General features: G+C 46.7%; 3 protein-coding genes and 1 pseudogene across 4 annotated transcripts in view; 3 read left to right on the top strand and 1 right to left on the bottom strand.

The window, feature by feature from the left end:
- Positions 1 to 22027, bottom strand: part of Tj (Maf family bZIP transcription factor traffic jam) — a 167660-nt gene that overhangs the window by 48119 nt on the left and 97514 nt on the right. The gene's annotated exons all lie outside the window — the stretch shown is intronic.
- LOC143905374 (uncharacterized) lies at positions 1627 to 3544 on the top strand (annotated as a pseudogene).
- Positions 3562 to 4452, top strand: LOC143905373 (uncharacterized). Its single transcript, XM_077420783.1, has one exon. It carries the CDS (start codon positions 3562 to 3564, stop codon positions 4450 to 4452), a length of 891 nt encoding a protein of 296 aa, XP_077276909.1.
- Positions 5289 to 6209, top strand: LOC143905372 (uncharacterized). Its single transcript, XM_077420781.1, has one exon. The coding sequence runs from the start codon at positions 5289 to 5291 to the stop codon at positions 6207 to 6209; it is 921 nt and encodes a 306-aa protein (XP_077276907.1).

Genomic DNA, 22027 nt, shown 5'->3' with positions numbered 1-22027 from the left:
TTGCACATTGCTTCCTCATAGTTTTGAAGTGTGTAAGTAGAAATTTGCACATTGTTTTCTCATAGTTATTAGGTGCGCAAGTAGAAACATGCACATTGCTTCCCTATAGTTTTTAAGTGTCCAAGTAGAAACCTCTATATTGCTTCCGTATAGTTTTTAAGTGTGTAAGTAGAAGCCTTCGCTCACAAAGCTTCCTATATGAGGAAGCTAAAACAATAAAATACTAATAATTATACATCGAATAAAATACAAGCTTTGTTATAGAGGAGCTTATAATCTTGGCAATTATAATGGCTGTTTGAATCCGTTCTTCGAACGGCGCGCCTGCGAGTGCGGCAACCCGGTCCGCGCGCTCAAGCCTGTCCGGCCGGGCGCACATGGCACCACCCCACTCGCGCGCCGCTAGCGCGAGTAACACCTGTCGCCACAGGGCGGCTGTCGTTACTCGCAATCAAAATTCGGCAAGAAAGATACATAAGGGCGAGCCGGCCCAGGACGTTCGTTCTCTTCTCTCACGTTGAGGCTACAATATACCGGGCGTTAAATATACCGGCAGTAGCGACCGTGATCGAGACGAACCTTGCATATTCCGCTCCAACCTACAGCGAGCGGGATCCTTGCACCGTTCCTCGGAACGACGTGCCACCGACTTGCGCCTGCTATTAAGCAAGGGAGAGTCTGCCCCTCCCACCCGCCGAACCGGACAAGTTCGGTCCGTGGTGGTAGTAGCACAGGGCAACTCTGCCCGCTCTAGCAGAGGCCGCCGACGACCACGACCAAGGAGGAGAGCCAGGAGGCCCTCGCCACCACGACGACCAACCGCTGCCGAACCGGCACCTCCACCAGAGCTGTGGTGGCTATTGATACGGGTGACGATCCCCGAGTCGCACAGGCAAATCTCACGCCCATCAGGGCTGACACTAGTGCCTGGCGATCCGAGGGCAGAAAGGCCCCTACCTCCGAATTCCTGGAGGTCTGTGGGCACCCAGACCGAGGAACGCATGAAGAAGAAAAGGAGCAGGGAGACGAAGACCGCACCGGCCCTGCTCTCCCTTGAAATCCCGGAGTTGCCCTTGGATAGAACTCACCCGACTCCGGGAAAAGCAATAGACGCAAATAACAACCGCGAGAAAGTAACAGTGGTTAAGCGAGCAGCCAGCCACCGGCTCCCGCGTTAGGCCACCGTATTTTTTGAGAAGTCCGGCGCCCCTGTGCGCCGGCATAAGAGCAGTCTAAAGATAAGGCCCCATCCACAAGTCACGCGCTGATACGCTAAGTCATCATGTATATATTAGAGAAATAAAGCTCACATTTACCAGAGCTTCGACTCGTTCAATTCACTCGCCTCAGACTTCCTTGCTCCCGACCGTTTCGAAACATGGTCCTTCGAGCCGGATAGCCAAGCCGGCGATTACTCTTTTCACTGCTCGCCTCAGCGTACGATCAAACGGTTCGGCGAAAGGAAGTTTCACCTGACGCAACATGGCCCTCGAAGTAGACGGCGCGAGCCTCAATCAGCGAGCCTCAAACCAGCAGAAGGTGCGATGCGCAAGACATTACCACGCATCCAACTGCCACAATTCTCTGGCAAATATGAGGACTGGCCCGCCTTTAGAGATCTGTTCTATTCTATGGTAGACCGAGATTCCTCCCTGGAGGACGTCGAGAGGCTGCACTACCTCAAGACGAGCCTAACGGACGAAGCTAGCACCCTCATTCGCAACCTACCTACCACGGGCGAGAACTACTCTCGAGCCTGGGTCATGCTCACTGAGCACTACGCTAACACGCGCCTGTTGGTGCGCGCCTGCTTTACGTCATTCTCATCGCTGCCAAAAATGAAGAATGAATCAGTGGGCGACCTGCGGAAAATCTTCCTGGAATGCTGAATACAATGGGCTCTCTCGAGAGCATTAGGCGACCCATCACCGACTGCAGTGACCTGTTTGTCCACCTTGTCGTGGAGCTGCTCGATGCCCGTTCCCGTCGTGATTGGGAGACCCTGGTCAGCGGAACTGCTGACCTGCCATCGCTCGACACCCTAAAGAGCTTCTTGGAGTGTCGAGTGCGCACGTTGGAGGCGCTTTATCCCGACGAGAGCGAGCCACCCTCCGGTACGAAAGGGGACTTGCAGAGCACGCTGTCTCGCTCTGCGCGGTCTCACGTAGCGGGCCAAAAGTCCAGGGATGCCGACAAATGTGCGCTCTGCCAAAAGGAACACTACATCCTCTACTGCGAGGAGTTCCGTCGCAAATCACCCCACCAGAAGAAGGGATTTGTGGAACAAAACAACTTGTGCCTCAACTGCTGCGGGAGGCATGCACTCGCCAAGTGCACTTCAAAACGAAACTGTGCTGCGTGCCAGGAGCGGCACCGCAGCACGATGCACGACGCGTTCTCCGCAACCGCTACCAACGCCGATGCGGCTTCTACCTCGCTCCACGCTTGTCCAGACGACTGCCACGTGAGAAAGGTACTGTTGGCCACCGCCAGGGTCAACATTCGAAGCTCGCACAACGACCTTGTTGCGGCACGCGCCCTCATCGATCCGGGCTCTGAGGTGTCCTTCGTGACAGAGGCCCTCGCACAACGCCTGAGACTTCCACGCGCTCCCGCCTCCACCACCATCCTCGGCATCGGTGGAAGGCGATCGGGGAAAGCGCGCGGACGCGTCACACTACAAGTCGGCTCACGGGTGACGGACGCCACCATCACCGTGCCGGCGCTGATTATCCCGCGGATAGCCGCACACGTCGCCCAGGATAAGGCGGCGCTCCCGAGGTGGCCCCACCTGGAGGGGCTCCATCTAGCTGACCCGGACCTGCACGCCGCTGGTGCGGTGGACATCCTACTGGGCGCGGACGTGTACGCCTCCATCGTCGAGGACGGATTGCGGAGGGGCGGCCCAGGGACTCCGATGGCGCAGAAGACGACGCTGGGCTGGCTCGTTTCCGGCAAAGCCAACGGCACCAAGGAAGGCGCCTCCGTGACGTCACTTCAGTGCTTTATTGACGACGAGCTCCCTGCACTTGTTCGAAGATTCTGGGAGCAGGAGGAACTTGAGCACCCGCCACTACCACTCACCGAGGAAGAACAGCGATGCGAGGATCTCTTCGTCCGGACCCACATCCGCCTGCCAAACGGCAGGTACATGGTTCGACTTCCTTTCAAGACGGCCCCTCCCCCCGATCTTTCACGGACAAGAAACATTGCCGTGCGCGTCCTGCATAGGGTCGAGGGTCGAGGCCGGAATAATCCCGGCTTACTCGAAAAATATGCAAGCTTCATGCAGGAATACAAAGAACTCGGCCACATGACTCAAGTGCCCGAGCAAGATGACAATCACACGGCACCCAAGTGCTATTTCCCGCATCACGGGGTGTTCAAGGGGGCTGGCGATGATGCAAAAATCCGAGTCGTATTTAATGGATCGACAAAACTCCCGTCCGGAGAATCCCTGAACTCACACCTACTCACCGGCCCGAACCAGCTGCCGGTGTACCAGACATTCTGTCGCAATGGCGGCTCCACTGTTACGTCGTAATAGCCGACATTGAAAAAATGTACCGGCAAATCCGGGTACATCTAGCCGATCGCGACATGCAAAGGATCGTGTGGCGGCGACCAGGCGACGACGCCATCATTGACCTATGGTTGAACACGGTGACCTATGGCCAAGGGCCAGCTCTATACCTGGCAATCCGCTCGACGCGCCAACTTGCCGCCGACGAGAGGACTGCGTACCCAAGAGCGGCCGCAGCCTTGGAAAAGGAAACGTATGTCGACGATGTCCTCAGCGGAGCGGACACTCAAGAGAAAGCTCGGAAACTTACCGGAGAACTCACTTCCCTGTGTACGGCGGGAGGGTTTCCGCTCCGGAAGTGGGCATCAAACAACGACAAAATTTTGACTGACATCCCTCCTGAGCACCGCCAACGAGGACTCCACTCGTGGGAGCCTGACGTGAGTCACGTCACCCTTGGACTTCAGTGGCGACCCCAAGAAGACGCCTTCTCCTTCACGGTGCAGCCAGCTGATCTTGGACGCTTAACCAAACGAACAGTGCTCTCTCAAACTGCACGCCTGTTCGATCCACTGGGGTGGCTGGCGCCAGTCATTGTCTGTGCCAAAATCCTGTTCCAATCAACATGGCTGCACGGGCTGGAATGGGATCAACCGCTGCCTGCGGCAGAGAAGCAGGCGTGGCGACAGTTATTCACTGAAATGCTAGTGATCTCATCCCTGCGTATCCCCCGCCCCCGCTGGCTTTGCACACAACGGAAGAAATGCACGATCGAGCTGCACGGATTCGCCGACGCCTCCAAACGCGCCTACGCAGCCGTGCTCTACCTCAAAACGAGCATTGACGGCGGGCGGAGCACGATCACGCTGCTTTCGGCTAAAACCAAGATTGCTCCATCCAGCGTGTTTCACTTCCGCGCTTGGAACTAAACGCGGCAGTGCTGCTAACAAAGAAAGCAGCCGGACACCCAACCAGATGGACCACCTTCGTGGCCAACAGAGTCGCGGAAATCCAGCGGGAGCTCCCGGATGCTGTATGGAATCACGTCGCTAGCCGGGACAACACAGCGGACTGTGCCTCACGCGGGCTGTCCCCCCGCGAACTGGTCGACCACCCCCTATGGTGGCAGGGGCCCCCATGGCTGCACGGGGACGCCCCACGCACCTCAGAACCACAAGAAGATGACGATATACCAGAACAACGGGCTCGAGCCCACGTGGCCACACGCGCCGAACCCGCTGAGCCAGAAGTACTCTCCCGATTCTCGTCATTGAGTCGCCTGCTGCGTGTCACTGCCTGGTGTCGAAGGTGGCTACGAGTGCTGCGCCCACATGAAGCAGGGCCTGCCCTGACAGCTCAGGAGCTGGAAGACGCACAATGGGCCTGGATCCGAGTAACGCAGGCTGCCTGGCATGCTGAAGAACTGAGAATCCTCTCCCGTCGGGAATCGCTTCCCCGGCGGAGCCAGCTCCTGTGCCTCAGCCTTATTTTGGACGAAGACCACATCCTGAGAGTGGGTGGGCGGCTCAAACACGCCATCCTGAGCCACGATGAACGACACCCCGCCATTCTACCAAGGGATTCAAGGCTCACGACACTCATCGTCGAAGCATTCCACAAGAAAACGCTGCATGGCGGTGTGCAACTCACCCTGGCGATGATTCGCCAGAAGTTCTGAATTCCCAAGGGACGAGCACTCGTGCGACAATGCATCCATCGATGTATTCCATGTGTGTGATGGCGGGCGGCATCCCCGGTGCCGCTAATGGGAAGCCTGCTATCTCCGAGGGTCACAATTTTGAGGGCATTTGCACACACAGGCGTGGATTACGCTGGCCCAATTTTGCCGCGCACATCAAGGGGACGAGGCCACAAGGCCTACAAGGGCTTCATCGCCCTCTTCGTGTGTCTCTGCACAAAAGCCGTGCACCTGGAGGCAGCTTCTGATCTCACCACAGACGCGTTTCTTGCGGCACTCAGGCGCTTTACGGCACGGCGAGAACTTTGCGCCGTGATCTACAGCGACCGCGGCACTAATTTCGTGGGAGCGGACAAGGAGCTGCGGTCATTCCTACAAGCCGCCATTATGGAGGACTCCCACTGGAAGGACAGCCTCGCAAGCGAAGGCATCGCATGGCGACTCAACCCGCCTGCAGCCCCCCACATGGGCGGATTATGCCGATTATGGGAAGCCGCCGTAAAGTCAGTCAAACATCACCTTCGCCGAGTCATCGGCGACTCAACGCTAACGTTCGAAGAACTGTCGACGCTCCTCGCGCAAGTTGAAGCCTGCCTCAACTCGCGACCACTTCAAGCGATGAGCGACGATCCCGAGGACTTGACGGCCCTGACACACGGTCATTTTCTGATCGAAGCAGCTCTAAAGGCAGTCCCAGAGCCCACACTGACAACAACTACGACTGTCAGTCGATGGCAACACCTGCAGCAGATGAGAGAGCACTTCTGGAGGAGGTGGTCCACAGAATACCTGCAAACCTTGCAGGCCAGGACCAAATGGCAAACACCAATTAACCATGCGAAGGTCGGCGACCTGTGCCTGATCAGGAACGAGCTAACGCCACCAAACCGATGGCCGCTAGCAAGGATTACAGCAATCTACCCTACCACAATGACGCGGCCTGTGGCAAAGATCGTGCTCCTGCCATGTGAGGACCAGCAACCATAGGATGGCCTGTTTTGTTTACCAAACGAGGCGGGCGGTATGTTCGGATCCGTCCTTCAAACGGCGCGCCTGCGAGTGCGGCAACCCGGTCCGCGCGCTCAAGCCCGTTCGGCCGGGCGCACATGGCACCACCCCACTCGCGCGCCGCTAGCGCGAGTAACACCTGTCGCCGCGTGGCGGCTGTCGTTACTCGCAATCAAAATTCGGCAAGAAAGATACATAAGGGCGAGCCGGCTCAGGACGTTCATTCTCTTCTCTCACGTTGAGGCTACAATATACCGGGCGTTAAATATACCGGCAGTAGCGACCGTGATCGAGACGAACCTTGCATATTCCGCTCCAACCTACAGCGAGCGGGATCCTCGCACCGTTCCTCGGAACGACGTGCCACCGACTTGCGCCTGCTATTAAGCAAGGGAGAGTCTGCCCCTCCCACCCGCCAAACCGGACAAGTTTGGTCCGTGGTGGTAGTAGCACAGGGCAACTCTGCCCGCTCTAGCAGAGGCCGCCGACGGCCACGACCAAGGAGAAGAGCCAGGAGGCCCTCGCCACCACGACGACCAACCGCTGCCGGACCGGCACCTCCACCAAAGCTGTGGTGGCCATTGATACGGGTGACGATCCCCGAGTCGCACAGGCAAATCTCACGCCCATCAGGGCTGACACTAGTGCCTGGCGATCCGAGGGCAGAAAGGCCCCTACTTCCGAATTCCTGGAGGTCTGTGGGCACCCAGACCGAGGAACGCATGAAGAAGAAAAAGAGCAGGGAGACGAAGACCGCACCGGCCCTGCCCCCCCTTGAAATTCCGAAGTTGCCCTTGGATAGAACTCCCCCGACTCCGGGAAAAGCAATAGACGCGAATAACAACCGCGAGAAAGTAACAGTGGCTAAGCGAACAGCCAGCCACCGGCTCCCGCGTTAGGCCACCGTATTTTTTGAGAAGTCCGGCGCCCCTGTGCGCCGGCATAAGAGCAGTCTAAAGATAAGGCCCCATCCACAAGTCACGCGCTGATACGCTAAGTCATCATGTATATATTAGAAAAATAAAGCTCACATTTACCAGAGCTTCGACTCGTTCGATTCACTCGCCTCAGACTTCCTTGCTCCCAACCGTTTCGAAACAATGGCCAGTAGAGTCGATTAATATTGCCATTGTTGTTTATCATTTAACTGGCGAAGTAAAAGTAATTTATTCCATTTATATATACATATATTTATGTTTTATATCCTACTTTTAAGATTTTAAATACAAAAAAATAAGAATAAAGAATAAAGAAATAAAAATACGTGAATGTTATATGAACTTATCTTGTTTCATTCCGTACCTCTACCAATGTACGCGCAGCTTGTTTATCACAAACTATTTTTCCACAAAATATTTGATGAGAATTTTCGCGCTAGTATGGACGGTATTCATAGTCGGTTCTTAAGATCGTTCTCGTCAAAGATTGTCTTATTTTCTATTTAAATACATAGCAAGAGATTACCCGTATGTTCTGTGAGAAAAATATTGACCCGTTACAAATTGGCAGCTAAAAGTAGCGCGACTTACGAGTGGCACAAAAATTTTTGGTCAAGGCCAGCGATGGCAGCATTGTTTTTTTTATGTTCAGAAATGTTCGAGCTACATTTCCAAAACAAAAATTGTATATTCTGTGAGAAAAATATTGACCCGTTACAAATTGGCAGCTAAAAGTAGCGCGACTTACGAGTGGCACAAAAATTTTTGGTCAAGGCCAGCGATGGCAGCATTGTTTTTTTTATGTTCAGAAATGTTCGAGCTACATTTCAAAAAAAAAATCGGATGTTCTGTGAGGGAAGTACGGTACGAAAACATGTCACGTTTAAAGGTTGCTGCCATGGTTCCTGTCAAAGTGAGGGGTAACAGCATATTCTTTTTATTAAAGTGCTTGACATCCTGAATCGATTGGCACAAGTTTCAGCCGGATGTTCTTTAAGGGGGTTTTATCTCAAAAAATCATACCGGAAGTGGCCCTTTTTTTAACACTTCGGTCAAGTTTCAGGGCATATAAAACCCGGCACAGGGTTAACCACTAAAAAAGCTATCTATTCGAATAAAATTCAGCCGGATGTTTGATGCACGGAAAACCCAATTCACAATGAAAGATGATGCATAGATGACTGCACGGAAAACCGAACTCACTATCAAACTTAATGCTAGAAATTTTCGAGCACTATGTATATGTCGATCAGCACTATTTATTTGTATACATATGCGTTCAACTGTACAGTGCTTATTGGGTTGCGTTATTTCTGACACACGAATAGGCGTTTTTGTTACGTCTGCATCAGATTTTGTGGTGCACAGTGCTAGAGTTCTCGATACCTCGATGAACAAACCATGAAGTACACATAACCTACAACATAACCATAAAAGGTGCGCTTGCACCGGGTATCGAAAATTATCGAGGTATCGAAAAGTATAATGCGTGCGCATAAAAGACGACAGTGATCACCACGCTATCTTACCGTGCATAACCATCAACATTTACCCAGTCATCTATGTATCATCTTTCATTGTGAATTGGGTTTTCCGTGTGGGTAAATGTTGATGGTTATGCACCGTAAGATAGCGTGGTGATCACTGTCGTCTTTTATGCGCACGCATTATACTTTTCGATACCTCGATAATTTTCGATACCCGGTGCAAGCGCATCTTTTACGGTAATGTGTAGGTTATGTGTACTTCATGGTTTGTTCATCGAGGTATCGAGAACTCTAGCACTGTGCACCACAAAATCTGGTGCAGACGTAACAAAAACCTATTCGTGTGTCAGAAATAACGCAACCCAGTAAGCACTGTACAGTTGAACGCATATGTATACAAATAAATAGTGCTGATCGACATATACATAATGCTCCAAAATTTCTAGCATCAAGTTTGATAGTAAGTTCGGTTTTCCGTGGAGGGAGGGTTTTGTGCAGCCGGCTCTCCTACTATAAAGGAAGATGTCCTGATTGACTGACTGACTCACTCACTGACTCATCAACGCCCAGCCCAAACTTCTGAACCGAATTTTTACCAAAACTATATGCAATAGGGGTAGAATTTTCTGGGGAGTGCTACTATGTGTGTAGTTTTTTGTTACCGATTTTCTGGAAACCGGTTTTTCTAATTTTTCTAATTTTTCGGGAAATAATTCACCGAATTTCAAAGAATTATAGATCAAACAGGGGTAGAATTTTTTGGGGAGTACTATAAAGTGTATAATTTTTTGTTACCTATCTTTTTGGAAACCGGTACGGAAATTTGTTCAATTTTTCGGGAATTTATTGACCGAATCTTAAAGAAGTAGGGGTAGAATTTTACGGGGAGCGCCATGATGTGTATAGTTTTCGTTGCAGATCTTTTTGGAAACCGGTTTTTTTAATTTTTCATTTGGGAAATAATTGATTGAATCTCAAAAAATTATACATGAAGTAGGGGTAGAATTTCCCGAGGAGTGTTATAAAGTGTATTATTTTTTGTTACCAATTTTTTTGGAAACCGGTTCCGAATGATCGAATCTCAAAGAATTGTACATAAAAAGTAGGGGTAGAATTTCCTGGGGAGTGCTATAAAGTACATAATTTTTCGTTACCGATCTATTTGGGAATCGGTATCAGAAATTTTTCAAAATTTTCGGGAAATAATTGATCGAATTTTAAAGAATTGTATATAAAACAGTGGTAGAATTTCCCAGGAAGTGCTATAAACTGTATAGTTTTTTGTTACCGATTTTTTTGGGAACCGGTATCTTTTTGAAAAATGGTTACAAAATTTTTTTCAATTTTTTAGGAAATAATTGAGTAAATCTCAAATTGTATACGACAGAATTGAACTTCAGTCGATAAAAAAGTAATATTTATCAATTTATAGCGTTTTACAAAAAGAGAAAGAGAGAGAGAGAAAGAGAGAGAGAGAGAAAGAGAAAGAGAGAGAGAAAGAGAGAGAGAGAGAGAGAAAGAGAGAGAGAGAGAGAGAGAGAGAGAGAGAGAGAGAGAGAGAGAGAGAGAGAGAGAGAGAGAGAGAGGAGGAGGAGAGAGGAGGAGAGAGAGACTGGAGAGAGAGGTGAGGACGATGTAGACTATTTGCGTGTCTTATTACATATGTCCTCTGGGGCGAAGCCCGGGTAACCAGCTAGTATATGTTACATGTATTGTCACGACTTTTTGCACTCCCGGACCGCTCCGGGACGTGAGCCGGATCAAAAGGACTTAGGAGAGCGGGATGGTTGGCCTCTCCAGTGATTTCCTCGCACCTCCGATACTCCACGAAATGTTTCCGAATGTTGGGCGCCAGACGCGTACCTTCGCGTCCACGAAATCGCGAAACCTAAACGAGACGCAAGACGAAGTGTGGAGGTGCGTGGAATCGGCTAGCTTGACCTAATCACAGGCGGGGTTAATGAAGGGCGGCGCGGTACTCGGCGAGGTGACACGTTAATTTCATACTCAGTCAGATAACAAAGAATATAACATTTATTGAGTACTGGTTGTCGAGAAAATAACAGCGTTTATCTAACCGGCTTCGATCAAACACAAGCTAATTTCGATAAATAAATCAAGAATAGCCGGTGGCGGGGTGTCGAGATTCATTTAACAGAACTAATTTTACTGCGGACGCGAGACACCCACGGAGTATTAATTGGGTCTCTAATAAACCCGCTGAAGGTTCTATTCTCCAACAATTAATAATATGATATGAATAATATGAATAATAATAAGACGCTTAACATCACTCACGAGAGTGAGGTTCAACACAAAATGTCGCGAAATAAGGGTACGTCACGCTTGGATTGCGTGGAGACCACGTCCGGGACCGTACGAAAACTCTATCGCAATAATATCTTAACTTAACGCGAGATATTCGGCTCGGGCGCAACGGGGAGGCGCCGAGTCATTTAACCAAGCAAGTCGCGATATCGCTAATAATGTTGGGCGCCAGGTGTGGAGAAGGCCACACCACCTTTGACTCGAAGTGCGCTTCTAATATCCACGGAACGCTAGGAAGAACTACGCAATTAACATCTAAACGCACGAAGCGTGTGAACGCCGGTAATTTCTTAACGCGAGTATAGGACGCAACGCAAGTAATACCGGACGCAAAGTTTCTCAACGCGAGAGCACAATTATCAACCCGTAATAACGAAATTCGAACACCGATCGATACGCTAACATCGACGCTCGAACATCAGAATTTCCCGACGCGAAGAAACGGAACGCAATTGACGAACTACCGGCCCGTATGCGGCCGTATACCAAGGTCGCGAGGACAACGCAATATACTCGCGATACCGAACTCATTAACGCCTATCGCGATCTCCAGGGATTCGCCACAACGCTTGTACCACGGTTCCGCGGCCACGATACCATCCCGAGGCCCTTCGCTCTCGTTATCGATCGCGAAATTACACTCAATCTTAACAGACGTTATCCCGAGCGAGAGCGTGTACCGGAGGGCGGTGTCGTGGCTTTACATATCGCGATTTACGGGCAACCTCACCGGGAATACGCCTCCTCCTGGGCTCCTCGCCGTCGCCTTCCACCACGATCCTCGATCCTCCAGACGAATATCGAAATACCCGACTCGGGGTGGCTAGCGCGTATCTTACAAAACGATTCTCGCCGACGGACGACCAGAGAGTGAAAACGCTAGACCCGCTCGATTGCGGAATCGATAAGGTACCCCTTCCTGAGGGGCGCGCGAGCCAATCGGGCGCGAGCTTGCAAGCCCGCGGTGTCCCGGCGCAGTGCTGTCGATACGAGATCCTTCGGGGGCGTGCAGCGGTCCCTCGGCGGCGTGCGACTCCTCAATTCTGTCCTTAGCAGCGGACGGAATTCGGTTCTCGCCGGTGTGTCTCCGGTTTGACCCTGGGGCGGTAATCAGTCACCCCGTAGGTCGATGTTTTGTAGAGATCCTTTGCTGAAGCCGGGTGTTCACCCATGCGCTTGGGGCCCCGCTATCGGCGGCCTCGTCCGTCGCTGCCGTACGTGCCGCCCGCCTGCCGCGCTGCTCTCGCCAGCCCGCGATCTCTGCTGCTTCCGCGTTTGCCACCCCTCCCGGGTCATCGATCGTTCTTGATTTTCCTCGCCACGTACTCCCTCGAAGGTTTGCCGTGGTGTGGGTAAGGTGTCGCGCGTATTACATTGCAAAAAAAAAGAACGTCATCAGAACGTGGAAACGCAACGAATTACGACCCCTGGAGATCTCGCCGTTGCCTCCCTGGTCCGTCCCTGGGCGCGAAATTCCGCGTCTTGTGACGGCGGCGGGGCGCCGCGACGATGCGGCGAGCCGCAACGTCACAGTATATATGTATATATGTTGTCACGACTTTTTACCCGTTCGGGCGCGAAGCCGGGTCAAAAGGGAGTTGCGGGAGAGTAGGATGTTAGGCCCCTCCAACGGATCTCTCGCACGAGCCGAATTTCTAACGCGAACGTATGGAACGCCGTTTTACTTTTTAATAGCATAAATAATATTCTACATAATATAAAAGTTTCAAAAAATAATGTCTTAAGAAAAATAGCTATTCGTACTAATGAATTAAATTTATGTCAAACATAATAAAAATTGGATAAATTAAAATTATGTCAGGACATAATAAAAATTCGGAATTATTTTTATGTCCTGACATAATTTTAATTTCACGAATTAAAATTATGTCTGGACATATATAAAATATAATTTAATTTCAAATTTTTATCACGTCCCGACATAATTTTAATACATCCAATTTTTATTATGTTTGACATAATTTTAATTTGATGAATTAAAATTATGTCGAGACATAATAAAAATTGAATGAATTAAAATTATGTCGAGACATCATAAAAATTGTATGAATTAAAATTATGTCGACATCATAAGAATTGTATGAATTAAAATTATGTCGATACGTAAAAATAATTCCGAATTTTTATGATGTGTCGACATAATTTTAATTCATTCAATTTTTATGATGTCTCGACATAATTTTAATTCATTCAATTTTTATGATGTTTTAATTTTTATGACATCTCGACATAATTTTAATTCATTCAATTTTTATGATGTCTCGACATAATTTTAATTCATTCAATTTTTATGATGTCGACATCATTTTAATTCATATAATTTTTATGATGTCGACATAATTTTAATTCATACAATTTTTATGATGTCTCAACAAAATTTTAATTCATTCAATTTTTATGATGTCTCAATTTTTATGATGTCCAAATTTTTATGATGTCTGAATTTTTATGATGTCTGAATTTTTATGATGTCTCAATTTTTATGATGTCTGAATTTTTATGATGTCTCAATTTTTATGATGTCGCGACATAATTTTAATTCCGGAGCTGGTGATTTTCATCCCACAATATTGGCAGCATTGTGTAAGTAGCGTCGACAGTTCTCACAGCTTGAATTCGATGTCTACGTGTCCCAGGTTGCCGATGACGACGTCTAGATAATGCGCTTCGTAGTTTTCGGTGTCTAGGTGTATTAGTACCTTTAATTCGATGTCTACGTATCCCACGTTGCCGACGACGAGGTCCAGATAGTGCCACATAGACACCAAAAACTACGGAGCGCACTATCTGAACCTCGTCGTCGGGAACTTGGGACACATAGACATGAAATTGAAGGTATCAATACACCTAGACACCGAAAACTACGGAGCGCATTATCTGGACGTTGTCATCGGCAACCTGGGACACGTAGACATCGAATTCAAGGTATTAATACACCTAGACACCGAAAACAACGAAGCGCATTATCTAGACGTCGTCATCGGCAACCTGGGACACGTAGACATCGAATTCAAAGTATGAATACACCTGGACACCGAAAACTACGACGCGCACTATCTGGACCTCGTCGTCGGCAACCTGGGACACGTAGACATCAAATTAAAGGTATTAATACACCTAGACACCGAAAACTACGGAGCGCATTATCTGGACGCCGTCATCGGCAACCTGGGACACGTGACATCGAATTCAAAGTATTAATACACCTAGACACCGAAAACTACGGAGCGCACTATCTGGACCTCGTCGTCGACAACCTGGGACACGTAGACATCGAATTCAAGGTATTAATACACCTAGACACCGAAAACTACGAAGCGCATTATCTAGACGTCGTCATCGGCAACCTGGGACACGTAGACATCAAATTCAAGCTGTGAGAACTGTCGACGCTACTTACACAATGCTGCCAATATTGTGGGATGAAAATCACCAGCTCCGGAATTAAAATTATGTCGCGACATCATAAAAATTGAGACATCATAAAAATTCAGACATCATAAAAATTGAGACATCATAAAAATTAAGACATCATAAAAATTAAGACATCATAAAAATTCAGACATCATAAAAATTGAGACACCATAAAAATTCAGACATCATAAAAATTCAGACATCATAAAAATTCAGACATCATAAAAATTTGGACATCATAAAAATTGAGACATCATAAAAATTGAATGAATTAAAATTTTGTCGAGACATCATAAAAATTGTATGAATTAAAATTATGTCGACATCATAAAAATTATATGAATTAAAATAATGTCGACATCATAAAAATTGAATGAATTAAAATTATGTCGAGACATCATAAAAATTGAATGAATTAAAATTATGTCGAGATGTCATAAAAATTGAAACATCATAAAAATTGAATGAATTAAAATTATGTCGACACATCATAAAAATTCGGAATTATTTTTACGTATCGACATAATTTTAATTCATACAATTCTTATGATGTCGACATAATTTTAATTCATACAATTTTTATGATGTCTCGACATAATTTTAATTCATTCAATTTTTATTATGTCTCGACATAATTTTAATTCATTCAATTTTTATGATGTCGACATCATTTTAATTCATACAATTTTTATGATGTCTCGACATAATTTTAATTCATCTAATTTTTATGATGTCCAGACATAATTTTAATTCGTGAAAATAAAATTATGTTAGGACATAAAAATAATTCCGAATTTTTATTATGTCCCGACATAATTTTAATTTATGCAATTTTTATTATGTTTGACATAAATTTAATTCATTAGTAAAAATCGCTATTTTTCTCAAGACAATTATTTTTTGAAACTTTTATATTGTATAGATTATTATTTATGCTATTGAAAAGTAAAACGGTGTGCCATGCAATTTTTATTATGTATATCAAATTTTAATTCGATGAATTAAAATTATGTCGTGACATCATAAAAATTGGTTGAATTAAAATGATATCGACACGTAAAAATAATTCCGAATTTTTATGATGTCTTGACATAATTTTAATTCATTGTAATTTTTCTTAAGACTATTATTTTTTGATCTTTTATATTGAATGGAATATTTATTATGCTATTAAAAAGTAAAACGGCTTGCATTAAAAAGTAAAACGGCTTGCCGTACAATTTTTATTATGTTTCGATATAATTTTAATTGGATGAATTACTATGATGTCGGAACATAATAAAAATTCGGAATTATTTTTATGTCCCGACATAATTTTAATTCGTCCAATTTTTATTATGTTCGACATAATTTAAAATCATTAGTAAGAATCGCTATTTTTCTTAGAACAATTATTTTTGGAAACTTTTATATTGTGTAGAATATTATTGATGCCATTAAAAAGTAAAACGGCGTGCCATAGTATCCCGCGTCCACTAACGCGAAAATCACAAAATTATCGAGATTTTTACCGTAGTGGATCGGCGTGCGAGAAATCGACCAGCTCAGCGTAATACTCAGGGACGAAGGTGATATAGGGCAGCGCGAATTGTGACGGGTGACACAGACATTACGAACTCACACAATTCATAACAAAAGAGATTAACATTTATTGTAGAGAGAGAGAATTAGCTCACGAAATTGCTCTACCAAATTAAAGAACAGTTGGTTCATTGCCAATCAAACGAAATAATACAGACGTGATCGGTCGTGAGCGTGAAATACTAATCCGAAAATACTCGTAGACAGAAAAGTAATAATTTTTAATAACAATTCAAGACTTGCTCGACTACGAACACTAAAGCTTAACTCCATAAGTCCGAAGAGTCGCGATTGCACAAAATTCTGTCGCCAAGGTAGAGTGTCCCCGAAATACGAGGCGCAACATAATACAACGGCGGGCCAATGAGGGAGCCCGAACGCGACAGATAACGCGAAATATTTAGGTTTTATCGCGACGAGAAAATCATCAACGCGAGAAGAATATTGTACTCCGTCCGACGAGTTTTTACGGGACGTACGCCCCACGCAGGAGAGCACGCAATTCAACGCGAGGAAAGATTACCCTTCGATGAGAATCGCGCTAAACCAGCGCCGTACTGTATAACGCAATAACTTCGTGACTGACTTACAACTAACGCGGGGTAAACTAAATCTAACGCAATAGATAAGGAACTTACATACTAACGCAATGGAAAACTAAATCTACGCAGAGACAAATATTTCCACGGGGAAAACGCGTACTTGACCGCAAGCGCACGAAATTACTGAAACGACGTAACGTAAAAGAATCATTCTCGACGAATAAATTACGATCACGAGAGTCGCGCGTGCCGCACCGCCGGGTAGCCCGGATTACCGTCGCCGAATACGCGATCGCAACCAGAGATACCGCGAGAATATTCGCGAATTACCGAGTCCCGATACCTATCGCGATCTCCAGGATTTTCACGTAACGAGTACCGTTTTCTGGCCACGAGACCATCCCGAAGCCCTTCGCTCTCGTTCTCGATCGCTAACGCAATTACGAGGTCTCCCGTACGCGAATACTCTATACGAGAGCGTGGCCCGGGGGGCAGTGTCGTGGCTTACATTATCGCGAACTAATGCGAGACAACCTCACCGGTACGATGCTTCCTCCAGGAGTCTCCTCCGCCGTCGTCAAGGTCGTCGCGAGAGAGAGAACAAGCGCCAGGCGCGCGACAGCGTCGATCAGGACGTGCTCGGAAAAATGCGTGCGTGCGGTCCCGAAGGCGGCTCACGAATGATCGCGGAAGTGCGCTCGATAGCGGCATCGATATAACGCCCCTAGCGGGACGTGCGCGACTCTTCCGCGCGATAAGCGGACCAATTAGCGATGAGCTCGCAGGCTCGCGAGGGAGCCGCTAGCGGGGTTATCGACCGTGGATTCGGCGGGGCGTTCGAACGTGCCCTTCGCACTCGCGGAGTCCTTCCGGATTCCCCGATGCAACAGGCGAGGCGATGACTCCCGCGGTGTCCTCTGGCCTGACTCGGGGGCGGTGGCCATCCACCCCCAGAGTCCGTCTGGCCCTGGGAGGACTGCAGGCAGGCCCGGCGCCGGGCCCCTGCGATGCACAGGTTCGCCTGCCGTTGTTGGCGCGCAGCGCGCGCGTCTCACACCGTCCCTCGCTTAAGTAGCGGCCCTCGTAACTCGGGCTCCTCGCCTTCGACATCTCGTTTCGGGTCCTCGTTATTCCGCTTTCCTTCCGGCTCCCGTAATCCCTGCCATCCTCGGTGCGGCGCTGTGGAACTCCAACTCGTCGGGTGAGGCGCCACGCAATATCGCAATAAGAAATAAAAGAAAAATTAATCATCTAATCGTAAATTTAATACGCCCCTGGAGATCGAAATCGATTCGTGAGCCGTCCTCGGGCGCGCAATCCGCGCCTTGTGACGGCGGCGGGGCGCTGCCACGCCGCGGCGAAACCGCAACGTCACAATGTATATATATATATATATTTATTTATTTATTTATTTATTTATTCATATTACAATAATAATAACACTATAATATTTACACTAATTTAATAAAGCTCTTAATATTTTATCTTATAATATAAAATAGATATAAAAAAAAAATAATGAAAATATTTTTGTAATAGTGAAGAAATTATAAAACAAGATTTCTGAATTAAGAATCTTTTTTGTACTTAAAAAGCCTTATTAATTTTTCTGCAAATATTACAGATTAATAAAAAATATGTCAATTAAAAAGATTTATTTTCTTTGATGTACAACCTAATTACAGTGTATATCCCAAAATGAAAGAGCACATTGCATTATGAAACATAATTTGCAAAATGTAAGAGTTTATTAAAATATTATACTCAAAAAAGTTTCATGTAAATATTATTAAAAAATATAATATTAACTAAAAAAATAATACTTAAAATTAAATTTTTCAGCAAAATTTATATAAATTATTTTATATAAATTTCACAATCTATATAACAGAAACTAATATTGCGAAAGAAATGCATATTTTTTACAAAGAAAATTGCGTTTGAAATTATAGAATTATTATAATAAATGAGACAGTATAATTTTTATAATTATATGTAGTTATACACAATAAAATCTCTATCACTTACTGACATCATTCTACAATATTAAAGTTTACTTTAACTAGGAACTAGCTGGTTACCCGGGCTATGCCCGGGTGTCGTTTTTCTTGAAACGACTTTATTTGTGTTTCAATATATCCTTATTGTGGACGTGGACAAACATAAGGAGTGTGTCGGGTAGTTGATTTAAAGACGGTATTTAACTTTTCTGCATGAATAACACATTCTAGGTGTTTAAGTTTTAAACTTTTTTACTTGACAATGATCACATATATTGCATCAATTTTCCCAATTATTACACTCGGATGAAATTGATATTCGTAATTTGAATCATAACTAAATGCCTGTATAATTTCAAATCGGACCGCATAAATGTTTCCTTGGATTAAACATGTCGTAACCGGTCTTTTTCTACTCGAGTTTCACACTCTATTGAGTCATTTCCGCTTTTCCGATATTTCACTTACCGATCAGCGACATCATCACTTGGTTTACCCAGGCGTTTTTTCGGGAATTTTGAGATTGCTCGCTCGCGATGTATACAGAACCTCGATTTTTCAATTAAAAAACCAAGGAATAAAATCGGTAATCACCAATTCTCGCCAAATTCAATATAATAATAATCTATCCATAAAAAAAATTAGCTTATCTCAAAATTTGCAGAAATCAGACCAATTACGTAGATTTTTTTAGACCGAAATTGATAACCCCTTTATTAGAAAATTCTACCCCTGTTTTATATACAATTCTTTAAAATTCGTCAATTATTTCCCGAAAAATTGGAAAAATTTTGGATACCGGTTCCAATAAAGATTGGTAACGAAAAACTATACAGTTTATAGCACTCCCCGGGAAATTCTACCCCTGTCTTATATACAATTCTTTAAGATTCGGTCAATTATTTCCCGAAAAATTGGAAAAATTTCGGATACGGGTTCCAAAAAAGATCGGTAACAAAAAATTATACACTTTATGGCACTCCCCGGGAAATTCTACTCTTGTTTTATATACAATTTTTTAAAATTAAGTCAATTATTTCTTGAAAAATTGAAGAAATTCTACCCCTACTTCATATACAATACTTTCAAAATCGGTCTAATAGTTTCTAAGATTACTCCGAACAACAGTACAAACTTTTCCCTTTTATATAATAGAGATTATAATATATAATTTTAAAAACAAATTATTATATTATTTTAAAAATAAATTAAAAGGTTTTTAACCCCTATTAGAATACATATATATTTATATATTTGTTGTTATGTACCTTTAAATAATTATATATATATATATATATATATATATATATTGTCACGACTTTTTTCACTCCCGGACCGCTCCGGGACGTGTGTCGGATCAAAAGGAGTAAGGAGAGCGGGATGACGGGCCTCTCCGACGATTCCCTCGCACCTCCGGCACTTCGCGAAACGAATTTACCGTTGGGCGCCAGACGCGTCAACGCGCGTCCGCGAAATCGCGAAAGAAAACCGTCACGGGACGCAGAGCGAGACGTGCGGATGTGCGAGGAATCGGCTAGCTCGACCTAAGGGCTGGGGCGGGGGTGATGAAGGGCGGCGCGATCTTCGGCAGGGTGACACGCCATAAGGAAGGACACGACTCAAGCAATTAACAAATCAAAATAACATTTATTTGGTCGGTCAGACAATCATATCATCAGTCGCGCGAGCGCTAGAAATGAAATAAAAGAATTAGTAATAGCGTGGACACCAGAATAACGAAGCGCGGCGTTATCGTATAATAAACGCGCAGAAGGCGCTGAGAGATACAGTATGACAAAACTTACAATTAATATAGAACATCAACCGTGAACGCGAAATAATCACGGAATTCGAAAGTAAGATTTCGCAGGAAAGGTCGCGAAAGGGCGATACCTCCCGCTCAGAGCGCGTGGAAACCACGTCCGGGACCGTACGAAAACCCTGTCGCAATAATATCTTAGCTTAACGCGAGATATTCGGCTCGGGCGCAACGGAGAGGCGCCGAGTCATTTAACCAAGCCAGTCGCGATATCGCTAATAATGTTGGGCGCCAGGTGTGGAGAAGGCCACACCACCTTTGACTCGAAGTGCGCTGCTAATATCCACGGAACGCTAGGAAGAACTACGCAATTAACATCTACACGCACGAAGCGTGGGAACGCAACACCGGGAGTCGTGCGAGAATTCTGTCGCCAATTATCTTAAGCCTAACGAAAGTATGAATCGGGGCGTAAGCCACGTCCCAACGTAAGGAGGATCAAACGCAACACAATAACGCGAGATCAATTTCGGCGCGATCGCCAGGAGACGCGAAATACTATAACAAACGCGAAAATACAGACGTAATCTAACGCGAGAAATGACCCAAGGTAGCGCCAGTCATTCGGGCAAAGACAATACTGTCCTTAGTAATTTCCGAACGCGAAAACGAGACGCCGAGGCAATCGGCGTAACGCGAAATACGGAAAGAAACGCGAGGAACAGGTGCGGGATTACCGCGAGCAACGATAACACGCGATTACACGGCCGATTACGCGAATGGTGTGCCGACGCATGCGAAACTCCGCAAAAGCGATGTTTGGTAATTTGATACGCCGGGAATACGGGAGGCGCGAGGCACAACCACGAGCGCGGACATTATGCGAAACGGACGCGCAGTAACCGATTTCGCCACGAATCTATCGCGATCTCCAGAGGCTCGCAATCGCGTCTTTACTTCAATTCCGCGGCCACGATACCATCCCGAGGCCCTTCGCTCTCGCTGTCGATCGCCGTTCGATACGCGGTCTCAAGGGACCGCACGCGTCGCGATAGTACAACGTTATCCCGGACGAGAGCGTGCACCGGAGGGCAGCGTCGTGGCGTTACATTTCGCGATTAATTACTGCGGGCAACCTCACCGGTGTGATGTCTCCTCGTAGGGCTCCTTGCCGTCACCTCGTATGGAGGATCGCCGCAGCGCAACAGATTTTCCCGACTCGGGGCGGCTATCGCGTAGCTTCTGAGGAAAACGTTCGTACTCGCCGACGGACGACCAGAGAGTGTCTCGCTATATTCGCTCGATAACGGAATCGATGCGGCACCCCCTTCCGTAGGGGCGTGCCAACCAATCGAGAGCGAGCGTGCAAGCTCGCGCGATATTCTCACGCAGGATCGTCGTAAGGTGGATCCTTCGGGGGCGCGCAACGGTCCCTCGGCGGCGCAGCGATTTCTACAATTTGTCCCTGAGCAGCGGACTGGACTTCGTTCTAGCCGGTGCGCCTCTGGTTTGGCCTCGGGGTGGTGATTAGTCACCCCGCGGGCCGGTACTTTGTGAAGGCAGATTGCTGAGGCCGGGTTTTCCCCAGGCCTGGGGCCCCGCTATCGGCGGCCTTGTCCATCGCTGTCTCATTCGCCGTACGCCTGCCGCGCTGCTCTCGCCGCCCGGGATCCATGTAGCTCCCGCTTTCGCCACCCCTCCTCGGTCCTTGGTCCTCCCGGAACCCT

The sequence above is a fragment of the Temnothorax americanus genome, unplaced genomic scaffold (assembly GCF_048541705.1).
Source record: "Temnothorax americanus isolate GAGA-0224 unplaced genomic scaffold, ASM4854170v1 Scaffold60, whole genome shotgun sequence".
NCBI classification, from domain to species: Eukaryota; Metazoa; Arthropoda; class Insecta; order Hymenoptera; family Formicidae; genus Temnothorax; species Temnothorax americanus.
Note: the sequence above shows the minus strand (reverse complement) of the source record. Positions and strands in the feature narration are given on the sequence as shown.